The 15,338-nt window shown below is 48.5% G+C and overlaps 6 protein-coding genes across 6 annotated transcripts; 4 read left to right on the forward strand and 2 right to left on the reverse strand.

Moving 5' to 3' along the window:
• Positions 1-90: 90 nt before the first annotated feature.
• On the forward strand, positions 91-708 carry FSST1_003220 (cytidine deaminase; the record flags this gene model as incomplete). Its single annotated transcript, XM_083229282.1, has 3 exons — positions 91-443; positions 515-596; positions 646-708. 3 exons carry the CDS (start codon positions 91-93, stop codon positions 706-708), a joined length of 498 nt encoding a protein of 165 aa, XP_083086650.1.
• Positions 709-4,079: 3,371 nt separating this feature from the next.
• FSST1_003221 (uncharacterized protein) lies at positions 4,080-5,105 on the forward strand (the record flags this gene model as incomplete). Its single annotated transcript, XM_083229283.1, has 1 exon — positions 4,080-5,105. The coding sequence occupies one exon, from the start codon at positions 4,080-4,082 to the stop codon at positions 5,103-5,105; it is 1,026 nt and encodes a 341-aa protein (XP_083086651.1).
• Positions 5,106-6,370: 1,265 nt separating this feature from the next.
• Positions 6,371-8,076, forward strand: FSST1_003222 (uncharacterized protein; the record flags this gene model as incomplete). Its single annotated transcript, XM_083229284.1, has 2 exons — positions 6,371-6,454; positions 6,505-8,076. 2 exons carry the CDS (start codon positions 6,371-6,373, stop codon positions 8,074-8,076), a joined length of 1,656 nt encoding a protein of 551 aa, XP_083086652.1.
• Positions 8,077-8,617: 541 nt separating this feature from the next.
• FSST1_003223 (uncharacterized protein) lies at positions 8,618-10,147 on the reverse strand (the record flags this gene model as incomplete). Its single annotated transcript, XM_083229285.1, has 2 exons — positions 8,618-9,117; positions 9,169-10,147. 2 exons carry the CDS (start codon positions 10,145-10,147, stop codon positions 8,618-8,620), a joined length of 1,479 nt encoding a protein of 492 aa, XP_083086653.1.
• A 661-nt stretch (positions 10,148-10,808) lies between these two features.
• FSST1_003224 (Hsp70 family protein) lies at positions 10,809-13,110 on the forward strand (the record flags this gene model as incomplete). Its single annotated transcript, XM_083229286.1, has 9 exons — positions 10,809-10,972; positions 11,053-11,626; positions 11,685-11,729; positions 11,778-11,844; positions 11,893-12,139; positions 12,193-12,295; positions 12,349-12,449; positions 12,503-12,719; positions 12,769-13,110. The coding sequence occupies 9 exons, from the start codon at positions 10,809-10,811 to the stop codon at positions 13,108-13,110; spliced, it is 1,860 nt and encodes a 619-aa protein (XP_083086654.1).
• Positions 13,111-13,333: 223 nt separating this feature from the next.
• FSST1_003225 (WD40-repeat-containing domain protein) lies at positions 13,334-14,852 on the reverse strand (the record flags this gene model as incomplete). Its single annotated transcript, XM_083229287.1, has 2 exons — positions 13,334-13,841; positions 13,894-14,852. The coding sequence occupies 2 exons, from the start codon at positions 14,850-14,852 to the stop codon at positions 13,334-13,336; spliced, it is 1,467 nt and encodes a 488-aa protein (XP_083086655.1).
• Positions 14,853-15,338: the final 486 nt, after the last annotated feature.

Here is a 15,338-nt window from a genome sequence, read left to right on the forward strand (position 1 = left end):
CACTCATTCTCTATCACACGCTCTCCTTCTTTCCTTCCTTTCCCTTTCCCCTTCCCCTTCCCCTTCCCCTTTCCCCTTTTCTTCTTACCAATGGAAACTCCAGAGACCATCACCAGAAGCGACACCGCCAAAACGGCAGAGGTTTGCAAAGCACACGGCATCACGTCGGAAGAGTTCTCGGAGCTCCGTACTCGTGCAACAGCAGCCAAGGCGACAGCTTACTGCCCATACAGCCAGTTCCGTGTCGGAGCTACAGTTCTCTCAAGCGAGGGTAAGCTCACAAGCGGTGCTAACGTCGAAAATGCGGCATACCCTGTGGGAACCTGTGCAGAGCGTGTTGCTCTCGGCACGGCTGTGACGAGCGGTCATCGTGGGTTCCGAGCCATTGCCGTAGCCACGGATATCGCGCCTCCTGCGAGCCCCTGCGGAATGTGCAGACAGTTGTGAGTTTTATGGTGGAAGAAGTGACTGAGGATAATGTGCTTTTTGGCTAACGAGGTTGCTTGCGATGTAGTATTCGAGAGTTTTGCAAGTTAGATACACCTATTATTATGTTTGACAAGAATGAGGACTTTGTAGTTGCAAAGTTGGGACAGGTCAGTTCATGGTGCTTTTATACTTGGATTCGTGGTTAACTGTTTGCAGCTTTTGCCAATGTCTTTTGGACCTGAGCAGCTTCCGCCTCCTGGAGCATCAAAGACTGAATAGTTGAGATACTGATTCATTAAGCATTATGCATTTGGATGAGGTTGAGAAATCGATGTTGGATAGATTGGACTGCATATGTGCTTCTCCTGGTTATTGTGTCGACGGTTATGGCGTTGAGGGCGGTTTAACGTTTTGACATGAAATAAGAATGAACTGCTATGTAGATGCATAGTATAGCTCAGCGAATTCAGACGTGTTGAACATGAACAACACGCGCAGTATTCAATTGTGAACAAAGCAATACGCATGTGATCAAGTCTACACATGACCGCTTAGCTTGTCGCTTACAACCATGCGAATTCCCGCATATAAGCGAGCATGTCGTCAATAAAATTCTCCTGAAGAGGCTCAGTCTTGCGTATCAAGTTCGCTGACAAATGGACCGACAAGTGTCTGTTGGTGGTTGAACATACGTGTTGCTTGTGCTTGTGCTTGTGCTACTAGAGTCCTCCGTTTATGTGTTCGGCGTTATTATACGAAGATATAGCTTCTCAATTTGGAAACACCATGACGAATAAAGAGCTGAAAACACGCGTTGCTCTAACAAGAGCTGATACGATGGCGTCGGAAGATTGAGTTGGCGGGAACTAAATATGGAACTGTCGTGCAGTAGCGTCAGGTCCCCAAAGGTTGGATACAGACATGTGAGAAATCTGGGGTTCAGGATCTTGTTTCAGCGAGGGAGCAGCAAAGACATCGCGTGATCAACTACTCATGTGATGGGATATTGGTGTTGATCGAGTCGAGTCTTGATTCCCCCAGTCTGTATGCATGATGGATATTGGTCCTTTGCATTAAGAACACCTTCAAAGACTCGACGTCATTTCGACCAGGGCAAATCACTCATCTAGAGATAGCGCCTATACTATTATGGTGTTGTACTTAATGAGCTCAAGTGTCTGTTTGGGCTTTCTTCAGCCCTTAAGCATCCATCCCTGCGCAAGGGTCTCACCAGGATCAAGGCATCACAGTAGCCAGGTCCAGGTCCAGGCGTCTGTACTTTGTACGAATAGTTGGTTGGTTGCTGGTCATCGGGCTTGACTGACTCAAGAAACTTGTCACGTCAAATTGAGTGGCTATTGGCTTCACGATTCAGAACGTGGCTGGATGACCAGCGAGCTAAGCGCAGTGAAATGACAGACAAATGAAATGAAAGGGAAATGGAGCTTTGCCACGCATAAACACATAATGCATGCATGAACAACTCTGGGATTGGCGCAACTCTATCTAAGCCTCCCAGGTACGGTACGACAGACAACCGCTGACTAGCGAAGTATGTAACAATGCATGCTCCACGTTGGTGTTTATGCTGCTGTCGTTTCTGAGCCATTTGAGGGACTTTATTGTTCCTTTCTGTTCCACTTATTTGTCTTGCTGCTATGCTCAACAGGCCTCCCGGATTCTGATCCGCAGAAGCCAAGCAGAAGCGAAGCTACTGTGCCTGTTGGCCCGGGCCCTCGGTTCCCCCGTGAAAGGGCCCACGGCGAGGCCCCTGAAACTCACCCGGCACCTCAAGTGAATAGTTCCGAGAGGCGTCTATTCGTACCAGACTGCAGGGACTGGAGAGAGCAGTCGAATGCAAACGCGGTGAGTGGCTGAACGGTTTCAGCGGTCGAACGGTTAAGCGGCGGGCTACCGGATTAGGGAATTCACAGTTAAGATTGTTCAGTTTAGGTAGTGTCACGTTCTGGAAGGGCGGTCGAGGTTAGTTTTGAGCCGATCTTTGGGATCGTCTCATTGCGATGGTGTATCTTGTCGACCGTTTCCCAAGGAACTGACTGAGGTTTGAGGCAATTAAGTGACAAGTTCGGATGAATAGTCGAGTGAGTCCGAATGGTTGGGTTAAATGCAAATGTAAATGTAAATGCGTGCTTATTAAGTGTTTGTGTTTGTGCCTGTTTGTTGATGTGGAAACGGAATGTGATGTGACATTTGAAGGGAGCGAGTAGAAGACAAGATTGACGATGAAAGTAATGCGCCCTACCCCGCGCCGCGTTGCATTGCATTGCAGTGCATGACTTGAATGTTATAGTCTCGAATCATCCTTCTAATTATGGCTTGTTGCTGTTGTGATTTGAATAATTCCTTTGATTGACTGGACGCTACTGGGGGAGGTGCAAGTGTCAGGCATGCAAAAGGAAAACGGTGGCGTTGGCGAAGCTGCTTTGTTTTAGATTCGATACCCTTGTAATTAACGTTGACGGAAACGATAATGCAGAAAACGTTGCAGGAAGTTGGTTATCGAACTCAAAAAATAGAAAGAAAAATATCCAACGTTAATGATATCCAAGTATCCGTTTTCCCCGGTCCATTTCCTCTGATATTACTATCCTTCCATCTTATCAAACTGTCAACCAATTCTTGACCGTCAAATACCCTGGACACCCATCACCCACTGAGCCCGCTAAAAAGATCCCTGGTGGGCACTGCACGTTCCTTCAGAAGTGCCTAACCTAGTAGGTAGCCCCTCCACTAGCGGAGGTACCTTGGTAGACCCTGCACTCCATGACTGACCGTCTATCACATTGGATGGGATTAGTTAGAATTCAAACACGCGCCCAGTGTCACTTGTCACTTGTCACTCTCCCTCACTCTCACTGGCGACTACCTTCTCTCTCTCAAAACAATCTCAAATTGCTTTCATCTTCTCCTTCAAACGCTTTATCCGCTTCCTCATCTTTATTCTCCTTCAACCCCCCTTGATTTCTCTCTGCTTCACCTACTCGTCTTTCACGTCTCCTGATTTAGTGCCACCTCCCGAGACTTAAGAAACGAGTACAAGGTCCCCTTTGCCGCCTTTCTCTCTCTCACACTCTCCTCTCGACCCCAAAACCAAAATCCCACTGGACCTCTCGAGCTACAGCTGCAGCGCACTGCACTACAAAAAGTATAGCCTCTCCACCAGGCTCGAAAAACAAACAGAAAAGCGTCCTTTCTACCTCGGGTTCCCCCAAAAGATTGATCCACCCCCGCCTTTCTGTCGCGCTGAAGTTGAATCGAACTCAATCCAATCCCACTCTCTGGTCACTGTGATCGCTCGCTCCCTTGACGCCCTTTTGCTTGTGCTGCGCCGCCTGCCAATCCAAAAAGAGCACCGACTTGCAGCCGCCGACAAAGAGAGCTCCCCGTAGGACCGCCGCTGACGATCATTTCTGCCTCGACGAATAAACCCCAAATCGACGCCATTGCTCGTCGGCCAAGACGCGATCAAGCTTCAAGCCGGCACAATTGCACATGCCACTGTTGATGTCCTGACGACACCGGCTTGGCTCTTACTCAAAATTCTTGTCACCCGTGTCGTGCCGTGCCGTACTGTATTACCGTACATCGTATCACGTTTCTGTTTCCATCTACCGATTACCAATCTCAAAATGGAACCAGTTCCTGAGACAGAGCGTATGGAGGAGTTCCGTCCTGCTCCTACCCCTGCTCCTGTTTCCGCTTCCACCTCTGTTTCTGCGTCACCCGCCGCTTCACCAGTCGTGCCATCACTGCGACTGCAAAACCCCAACGCCATTTCTAACCTCAGCATCGACCTGCCCCGAAAGCCACCAAACCTGAGACGAAGTACTGACCCCAGTCCGACTTCGCCCGCTTCTTCACCATCTTGGTCTTCCTCGCCATTCATTCCCTATCGACCACGCACCACTTCTCCGCTGTCGGGAGCTCACACTAGATCTCGTTCTACAACGAGTCTTGCGCCCCCAATGTCCCGCACTCAATCCATGCCAGGTGTCAACGGCTCAGGTCATATTCTGTTCTTACCCCAGCACCGCCCTGGAAGCCCAGTTGGATCACCTAGTAGAGTGCGAATTCCACGAAAGCCCGCTGATGAGTCTTTCCCACCTATTTCGCCAATCCGAACTTCAGTTCTTGAGCCCGAACAGAGGCATGAGAGACGAAGCACTTCTCCAATTATGGGAATTTCCACAAGCACTCCCGCGCGACTTCGACGACCATCTTCCCCTCTGCGATCCTTCACATCTTCGAGCACTGGCTCCCTGGGAACCTTTCCCTCAACTCCTTCATCTTCAATCTCGTCTTCATCCTCTTACAGAAGCTACGACGCCCTTTCAGGGAGCTATGGAACCACCTACTCTTCTGTACCCTCCACACCCACATCGACCAGGTCCCGAAGTCCCAGCATCTCCAGTTTGGAAACCATTCCTGACACGCCTGACGCTGAAGAAGCGGCGCTGGAAGCTGAAAGAATTGCCCAGCTCAAGGCTGATGCAGATGCTGCTGAAGGAAATGATTCCGCAGACCTGAAAGGAAAAGATGGGCAGATGCGAGGACGCACAATGGGTTTCGGCTCTAGAGATAAGCGAAAGCGCTGGAGTGTGTGCGGTGCCGAGCGTCGAGGGGATATTGATCTCGAGACCATCTGGGAGGATTGATTGGTTGGAGGTGGATGATTGATTGAGATATGGTTTATCTCAATATCGGCCGGCTTATAGCATGCGTAGCTCAAGCTGGCACGGGACGATACTTGATACTTTATGATTGCATCACGGGCGACGGTTTACTGATTATTCTTGGCGGCATAAGCATATGGTTTTTGTTGGTTTCTTGTTATCTTTTACAAAGGGCACGATGGCGATTGCGTGGCCCTCTTGATACCCATTCCTGCACACTATGGATGATTCGACAGGACAAACACGCACACACACAGTTACAGACAGATAGGCAGACATTATACCCACAGACCACATTTGAGTTGGCTGTGAATGGAAACAGGTTTGTACCTCATAATTGGATGAACTGTATGCACTCTTGGTGATGCTACGTAGGGATTGTTTCATTATACGACTAGCTTCAGGGACACAAAATTGTGCTATGACGAGCAAGGTACTTGGAGCTAATATCCCATTACTATAAATCAAGGGCATACTTGAGTATGTATCTGGTGGGTAGCAGAAAATGGCCTCCTAAGTCTTAAGGTATAAAAAATAAGGAGTCTAAGAACTATGGCCTAAGAGACATAAAGTGACCTATAGATTTCGTCTCTTATGCTTCCAGTGGTTAACTTTTCTGATACCTTGAGAGTCAGTCAATCCTTGGATCGGATCGGAATTAATAAGTCCACTATTTGTCTTTTGTTCCCTCGCTGTAGACAATTAATTGCTTCTTACGCCCTTTGTTCCCTATTGTGCCACTGAAGATCAAGCCTTGTGGTTGGCGCCAAAAACTCCCTTGAATCGATAAAGTGCCTCCCAAGTTTTAGTGTATAAAAATAAATAGTCTAAGAGATATACTCAAAGGGACATAAAGTGATCTACTAATTTCATCCCTTATACTTCTAGCGGTCAATTTTCCTAATACCATGAGGAGTGCCCCCACAAGTGAAGCCGCCGCCCTTGTTTGTACAAGTCTTGTTAGGTTTTCTCATACAACCATCCCTCTTCCAATATAACGTCGTGCCCTTTTCGTATAATCAACCAATTTTCAATATTTCACCACCCTTGTGCTTATATTCGAATCCTTGAGAAAACCCTTTGATCAAGATGAAGTCGTACTTAAGGACGTCGAGATTCGTTCCAGGAATGATTCTCTCACCACCAGACTCAGCATCTCTTGTCCTACTCTCACTTACAGCTTCATTAGCTTTTAGCTGATTATTCTCATCAACTCTCTTCCTCTTCTTCAAGCTTTATTTTACAAGATGCTTCTGCCTTCTGTTGTTGGCGCCGTTGGCCTTCTTGGCACGGTTGCTGAAGCTGCTCCTCGCGGTTCTTGGTTCCGTCGAGTATGTATTCTCATCTCACTTACAAGCAAACGCATACTAAATGTTCTCAGACTCAACCTCAGGTTGCTCGATCTGCGAATGATTATACTCCTCCCAAGTATACTCCTATTGTCAGCTACACGCCTCCCAAGAACACGACTACTCCCGTCATTCACTCGACAACTCTTGAGCCAACCATCCAATGTCCTACCGACTATGTTTTCGTCACTACCAGAACTGTCGATGTCACAGTTACAGTCACTGCTTCTTCCAACGGATCTCACTACACCACTGAAATCTGCAAAGATTGCACCAAGACTGTGACTATCAGCAACACCGTCCTTGTGCCTCCTACCAAGTATGCTTCGACTCCTCCATACGGCAGTGAGAACACTGGTTCTCTTTACCACCCCGTCAACTCAACATATGCGGCGCCTTCTCAAACCAAGACTGGCAATGACTATCCTCACATGAACTCGACTGCCGGATACTCATTCACCACGCCTATTGATCAGCATGCCTCGCCTACTTACCAGACCCCTGGACAGAGCGCAATCTACAGTGCTCCTGATGGTCAGGTTTCTCCCCCGGTTTACACCAAGCCAGCCAACACCAAGCCTGTGTACTCGGACCCTGCTTACGGCAACTCGACTGGTACACCATCAGGATACGTTCCTCCCGTATACACTAAGCCTGCTTACTCTTCTCTTGCTTCTGGTAACGGAACTGTGCCTGTGTACACCAAGCCTGTGGACACGCCTGTTTACTCAGCCCCAGTCTATACGAAGCCTAGTTTGCCTGGTAACACTTCAGTCGTTACTCCTCCTGTTTACACCAAGCCCGCTGAAACGCCCGTGTACTCGGTCCCTGTTTACACCAAGCCTGTCATCCCTGGCAACTCTTCGACCATCGACGTCCCTGTTTACACGAAGCCTGTCGAGACTCCCATCTACACGCCTCCTGTTTACACAAAGCCAGCTTACCCTGGCCCTGTGGTCCCTGATAACTCTTCTACTGTCGAGCCCCCAGTCATCTCTGCGACCACCGAAGATGCAATCTACACCCCACCGGTCTACACCAAGCCTGTGTACTCAATCCCTGCCATCCCAAGCAACTCTTCAACGATTGAGCCCATCATCCCAACTCCCACAGGCTCTTCAACCAGTGAGACTTCAGCTTCGCTCTCGACCAGCGCTGATGTTAACCCCATCTACACACCACCCGTCTACAACCCTCCTGCCATCAGCAGTGAGTCTTCTGAGTACTCTACCATCTCTATTCCCACCAACTCGACCATTCCTCCTATAATCCCTACAACCTCTGAGGATCCCATTATTATCTCAACCACAGAAAGCGCCACCACCTCAGAGACCGAGACGTCTTCTGCTGAGACCACTTCCCCTACTGTCACCAGCTCTCAGGTACCACCAGTGATCCCCACCCCCTCAACCACCGAGGCCTCCACTTCTACCACTGAGAAATCGGAAACCATAATCACTGAGACGAGCGCCGAGACTGCCACAACCAGTCCCACCGTGACACCCTTCCAGCCCACCCCCACACCCGAGGCATTCAGCTACGAGCAACCACGACAAGGTGGACTGGCTGCGGCTATCAGGCTGGGTCTCGGACTCGGCGCTTAAGCTACTAACGACATCGCTTTGACGACATAGCTCCTTTGTACGGACAGTATTTCTCTTTTTGGATTTGGAGTTTGAGGGTTCTGGTTAATACCTAATTGTGGTTTCGGGGTAGTGTGATATAGATGCATACATGGAATGGTAGAACATATGACGGTGGAGTACTACTGCTAATGAAGAGAGGAGGAGTATCACGGAGGTCTTTTACTATGTAATTCATTTCTGTTTATTTCAATCAAAAGTATTAAGAAGCTATCACTACCTCAATCGTGTCCCTGCATTTGATTCCGAGCCAAGTTGCACTGCAGTGCTATCGGATTGCTCGCTATGCTGAGAACATCCCGCATCGATATTCTCATGATATGATATAACCTTTACCAAACGCCGTCCATAACTGGACACCAATTTGAATAACCCGGATAACATTTACAAGTATTTTGGCGACCCCTTCTTCTGAGCTGCCAGAAGGCGCATAACGTTGTTCCCAGTATTGTACAAGGGATACGTGTTGTCCCACTCCTCTGCCGTATAAAGTGAGCCCGGCTCAATTGCAGACCACTCTACCCTTCTGTAGTACGATCGTGCAGCAGTAGTCCTGCCCATCAGCTGTACCGCTTTTCAGCAGCATAGGAGCAAGACAGAACAGAACGCGGCTTTTTGGAGTAAGAGCTCTCTCATGATTATCAGAGATCATGTACTTCTCATTGAAAAATTGAGAGCCTTCACGGTCCTGATATGGATCTTGCCATCGGCGTTCGAAGAATGCCTTGGAGGTCATGATGATTTTGTCAAGCTTGATGGCATTGCGGAAGATGTACTTGAGCTGATCACAGACCTTCTGGTCAGCCCGGTCAGTTTTTCCATGACGCTGTGGAAGAAACGGCTCCATGATCTTGGCTTCTTCGTTGATGGCATGGTTAATGAGAGTCTCGTCCTCATCCCAGAACCCGTTGAACATCGTGAAGATCTGAGCAAAACACCGTGCGGCTTCAGCCATAGTAACCTCGTACTCAGAATCATCTTGATCAAGTGAGATAATTTGGGCTGTGAAACTTATGAGTTAAACGAAATGGGGTATTGCGCAATGGAACTTACCGTAGAGATCGTACTTGGCACGCTTGAGAGAAGTTGATCGAGAACCACCCCAAATTGGTGGGGTAGCGTCGAATACTTTGCACTTAAGCACAAGCCATAGGTAGCCCTGCATGAGATCAATACAATGATCTTGGCTAGAAAGGAATTTGCGATAGTCTGTAGTAAGAAGACGTAGTCGACGAGTCACGGTGTCGTCGAGTTCCTGGGTGCCTGGGGAATTTGCCAACAAATGGGCAAGCTGGCGGATATCGTAGGCAATCTGAGTCCAAAGACTCATTATCGTGCCATCGGTTTCTTTGGAAGCATTTGCCAGAGGTCTGCCATCCATGGCTGTTTGCTCTTGGTCTCTCTCCTCAAGAACTTCATGAAGCATGTCTTTCGTTTTCTCGAGTTCTTCAGTCTGTTTGTTGTAGTTGCGGGACAGAGCATTGTATTTCTTGACCACGTAATTGTTCTCCTTTTTCACTTCACCGTACTGTTGCTTCAAGGTCTTAAGCTGCTCTTTCTCAGCAGCAAGCTGTTCTCTGAGCCTCTTGACCGTAGGCGAGGTTGAGCTTTCAGACCGCTGCACTTTCACGGCTTGGATAGAAGATTCAATCATGCCCAGGCGGCTTTGGATAGAGGATTCAACCATTGCCAGGCGACTTTGGATCATTTCATCCCGTTGGGCTCGGTCCTCACGTAAATCGCTTAGAAGATTGTCGAACTTTGTGTCGATGCCCATCGCCTGAGACAAGGTGCTGAGGTCACCTGAAGAACTTGAGATGGTAGACTTGGTGTTATCATTTGTCTGGCTCTCGAGTTCCATAGGGGGAACTGTATGTTCCATGGAACCATGCGAGTTGTCGATAGACTGTTCTTCAACTTTGACAACGGGAGCTCCAGGCTGGAACCCGGCCAGGACAATATTCACCTGTTGAAGTTCCGCAGGGGGCATAACAGAGCGCTCCGGCTTTGATTTTTGATCATGGGCGTCCATATTTGGCCAAGTGAGATGCGAGGGACGTTGCAGCGCCTTGGTGAATCGTTGATATAGTGAGGATGAGGTGAGATAGAATGAGCAGTGAGTGCGTGTCAAATGAGGAGTGAGCGAAGCTAAATCAAGGCCAAGAGGAATGAGTTAGAAGATAAGACACTGAGGATTTGCGACGGAAGAAAAACCATTACCAAAGTCAGTCAAAGGTGATGAGTTTGTGTTTGACCGAAAGCCAGGCTGGATATGCGGCTTCAGGAGATCTATTTGATACCAGATCCGAGGTAGAGAAGAGGTTAAAGGAAGAAAAAAGATACAGGAGATTAGGAAGAGGAGCTAGAATATCAGTAAAAATAAGTCAAACATGCACAAACTCATCTGGCGCCTCTGCTTTTCGCGCGGCCGTTCGCACTGCTCTGCCAGTGATTAACTGTCACCAGGCACCAGCAACCTACCCACCTATAGGTACCTTAGTATGCAGGTAGAGCCAAGGAAATACTATAATATAATTGTTTATCCTTTCTTTTTAAGATCATGTCTTCGATTTTATTTTCTTTTATTTCTACACAAGTGGTAAACTTACCACCCTTATCTCTTACCAGCAGAGCAACACCAGTTCCATCACCAAACCTTTCATACCCTTTTACAACAATTGCCTTAAAACAACATGTTGTCAAAGAAACCACACAAGATGGTCAAGAACCCGGCGAGTGTTTCGTTTACCAAGGCGCTAAACAAACCCATCAAGTTGTCAGTTCTAAAGAAGGCCAAGACAGCGCCTAGCAAGCCAGCCAGTGACGCGATCATTGTTGGCCTCGACTTTGGAACTACGTGAGTCTTTCACCCCTAAATCATCATAGCTTGTCCCGAGTATCTGTCGTGATCACTGACCGGAGAAACTACATCACCAGTTACTCGGGTGTCGCCTGGGCGTATTCCAAACAACCCGATGAGATTGCCCTAGTGACGAACTGGGAAGCAGATATGAGAAGCTGCTCCGATCTTGACAAAGTGCCGACGCAGCTACTTTATGACGGGGAGAACATGGCGCACTGGGGATACTCTATCCCTGCGGATGAAACTCCTCTGAAGTGGTTCAAACTCCTGTTACTTCGAGATCACGACATCACGGAGGACATGATCAAGTCTTCTCAGATTCGCAACACCCGTGCTCTTCTTAAAGAGACTGGTAAGGATGTCGTCGACGCAGTCGCAAGCTTTCTAAGTGAGATCTGGAAGCATGCCATGGATTCCATCCTCAAGGCTGTTGGGCCGGAACTGCTCCAGAAATCTCGTTTTCACGTTGTCATTACGCTCCCCGCCATTTGGCCCCCGTACGCCCAGCAGCGGATGAAAAAGGCAGCCAACATGTCTGGGATCCTCGATGTCCGTCCGAGCGGCGCAACCACTCTTGGCTTCGTCCCCGAGCCAGAAGCAGCAGCGCTGGCCACTCTGAAGGACTTTTCAAAGAGATCGACCATCAAGGTATGAACCAGAACATGAACACCAATTCTTGGAAATCCTAACTGACTGGATCTATTAGCCCAGGGATACCATGGTTATCTGCGACGCTGGGGGTGGGACAGTAGTATGACCACCAAATCCAATGTTCTTTCTACTTCTAACCGAGAAACAGGATCTCATCAGCTATGAGATTGAATCCGTAGATCCATTCATTGTCAAAGAATGTGTCAAAGGCGACGGTAAGTTACCAGCAGCACGCTGGATTTACGAGAGACTGAGTTTTATAGGTGGCCTTTGCGGAGCGGCCTTCCTTGATGAGAACTTTATGAACCTCATCAAAAACAAGAGTGGTCTCGTTGCATGGAAGAATGTCAGCAAAGTGGATGAGAAAAGGTTTCTCAATGATGAATGGGAGCACACGATCAAGGAGCAATTCGGACGGAACATGGGCCGGACGTGGCTAGTTTGCCTGCCAGAAAGTTGCAGTATTCAAGACCAAAGAGGCAAGAGGAGAAAAACCCTAACGATCACGTCGTAAGTCAACCTGAGTCCATCTTTCATGAGATCATATCTAATGGCTGTCTCAGAGATGACCTCCTGACCGTATTCGATCCTGTGATCAGCCAAATTGAGGCACTGGTCCGTCGCCAGACTGATGCTATTCGAGACAGGTATGGGAAGCCAGCAAAGGTAAGAAAATCTCATGAAATGAGAGTGAGAAAGTTTACCAAATAATTTTACAGTACATCTGCCTCGTTGGTGGCTTTGGTCGCAGTCCTTACCTCTTTGAAAGACTGCGAGACGCCACTGGATGCCAAGTGCTACAAGAGAGTGGATCCAAACCGTGAGTTGTAGTTTGTATCTTTGTGTCATCGTTGTGGTCTAATTGTATCATAGCTGGACTGCCATTTGCCGTGGTGCCGTTGTTCGTGGCTCAGCTCTTTTCAACCCGTCGTCTATCACAGTTGACACTAGAATCGCCCGACGAAGCTATGGAACCTCCTTCATTGAGAAATTTGACCGCAAGAAGAATCATCGCCTCTCGGACAAAATCTGGATAGAGGAGGAGAAAGATTATTATGCTGACAACCAGATGAAATGGTTTTTGAGAGAGGTACGCAATTTGATGAACAGCCAGAAGCAACATACTGATCCTTGAATAGGGCAGCAACATGTCCACCAAGAACCCAGTCCGCGAGAAATACTATCGCGCTTACGCTGCTGATGAAGACGAAATCGACTCCATCGTTGAAACTATCTACGTCTGCTCAGCGTTCCCACCTCCGAAGGATATGAGGCCAACAGTTGAGAAACTGTGCGAGATCACATGGACACGAGACATCGATATCGAGTCGCTCCCAACTTCCACCAACGCATCTGGTGAACTCTTCCACAAGCTGGAATACGAAATCCAGATGACCTGTGATGAGGGAATCGTGGACTTCACTGTCCTGTTCCAGGATGAGTGCGTTGGAGCCCACCACATTGACGTCAATTTTCAGTAGACGGTGGGTTGGGGAGCGCAGGATGGATGATTTGGACGGCATGGGAAATCTTGCGTTGGAATCAAAGGCGTGATACTTGGGACAACATTGCCGATGAATGAACAAATGAGCGAATGGGCGCATGAGCCTGGCATGGTGTTTTGGGAATTTCGCGAAGCAGGAGAAGCTCATAAAGATTAGATATTGTAGCCACAGACGCCTTCGCTATCAATATAGTACCGATCTATGCATCTTCCATTACCACATCCTCCTGTGCTTCAAGTGCTTCAGACTGTAGTTCCTTCTCCACCTTGATCGCCTCGCCATTAATCTTGGGAGCATCTCTGATGTGTCGATACACTTTTACCGTGCAATCCTGTCCTGCGGTCACCATTGTCTCACCGTGGACGTCCACCCAGAAGCATACACCCTTGTGGCCTTCGACCCGTTGCAGCACTGTCTTTGATACAACGTCCCACATGACGATACTGCCATCCTCGCTAGCAGAAACAATAAAGGGGGCCCCATCCAGGACTCCAAAGCAGCCGCCGACTGCAAACTTATCGTTGATGTGACCTTGATATGTTTTCTTAACAGTACCAGAAACATAATCCCATAAGCGAATGCAATTATCTAAATTAAACGCCAATACGAAGCGGCCGTTGGGGGCGAAGCAAACGTTGGCAACGGCTGGGTTGTCTTCGTGAACGAGAGTCCGTAGACATTGGCCGGTTGATGTGTCCCATATACGACTAGATATTGTGTCAGTAGATGCATCAGGAGATGAAGTTAAGGGGTCCATACATCAAACCGTCTGTCGAGCAACTCACGACCAGCGTTCCGTCTCGACTAAAATCGATCCCACTGACAGGATCGCTGTGTGCAGGTAAACTGCGCATGAGTCTGCCTGCACGCACATCCCACAAGAAGACAGCTTCATCGTAGGAACCACTGGCAAGAATATTGCCCTTTGGTGAGAATGCTAAGCAATGGATATAGTTGTGGTGACCCTTCAGAGGTGCCATTTCCTGACCAGCAACGCTCTTTCGGGTCGTAGTCTTTGGCCGGCCTGTAACACGATCCCATAGTCGAATAGCTTTGTCGTCTGAGCCGCTTGCGATGGTGTTGCTATCAGGTGTCCAGGCAAGACAGCTTACTCCAGCCATATGTCCGACAAGTGTGTCCATGTGCTCGCCTGTTGTAGCATCCCAGATCTTCACAGTAGCGTCCGCCGACGCAGATGCGATAAAGCGCCCATTTGGTGATATCCGAACTTGTGAGACAGGTTTAGAATGGCCTCGAAGAACAAGACGGGGTTTGTAGTTGGGTTTGAAGGGTTCTTGAGAGGAAGTAGATTCGGCTTCTGGCGGTGAAAGCGAGTCTATTGGAGCGCGGCGAAAAGATGATTGTGAGCGAGAGCGTGATCGTGAGGAGCGGGGTGATCTTGTTCGTGATGTTATTCGAGATTGTGATCGCGAGCGCATTCGAGAGCCGGACCGTTTGCTAGATATAGACTGCGACCTCAGCCGTGATCTTGACCGCGATGTACGTCGGCTTTCGTAACGGCTTTCTTCAGCGCCATCTTGACCGGGACTTGGACTAACAGTCCTACTGTTTCTGCGGTTCTCTCGTATCGATAGCTTCCTTGTCGCAGACAAATCTACGTCGCCATTCTCGCCGTCGCGTTGGGGAGACGATTCGCTACTTGATTTGTGGCGCTTAACCCGAGGTGAGTCACCAAGACGCTCGTCATCAGAGGCCATTGTAGTAAGGGAATACTACGGGTTCCTTTGATAATACTAAACCAAGGGTGGGAGGTAGTCTGGACGAGGCTGAGAGTTTGGCGCGCTGAGGGAGAGTGAAAGCGCGAAGGTGGGGTACGAGGCTGAGAGAAATGTCCAATGAGAGTAATGAATCATGAAGACAGGGGGTCCTAAAATAGTGGATCTTATTACAAAACAGACAGGCGCATAAAACTGCAGGTGTTAGGGTAGCATAAAAGTTGGCCCCCTAAGTCTTAGGGTACAAAAATAAGTAGTCTAACAACTGTGGCCTAAGTAGCATAAGCTGGCCTAGTAATTTCGTCTCTTATGCTTCCAGCGGCCAACTTTTCTGGCACTCTGATGAGGTTCTAAGCCAGGCACAGCACAGTAGCATTGCATATAAAATTAAGATTGCCAAAATTGTCCCCCTTCATAATAAGCCAACGACTTCAATTGAATCCCACCACCCATTAATTGATTTGTAAC

Source organism: Fusarium sambucinum, chromosome I (assembly GCF_050947815.1).
Source record: "Fusarium sambucinum isolate potato_lamoka chromosome I, whole genome shotgun sequence".
NCBI classification, from domain to species: Eukaryota; Fungi; Ascomycota; class Sordariomycetes; order Hypocreales; family Nectriaceae; genus Fusarium; species Fusarium sambucinum.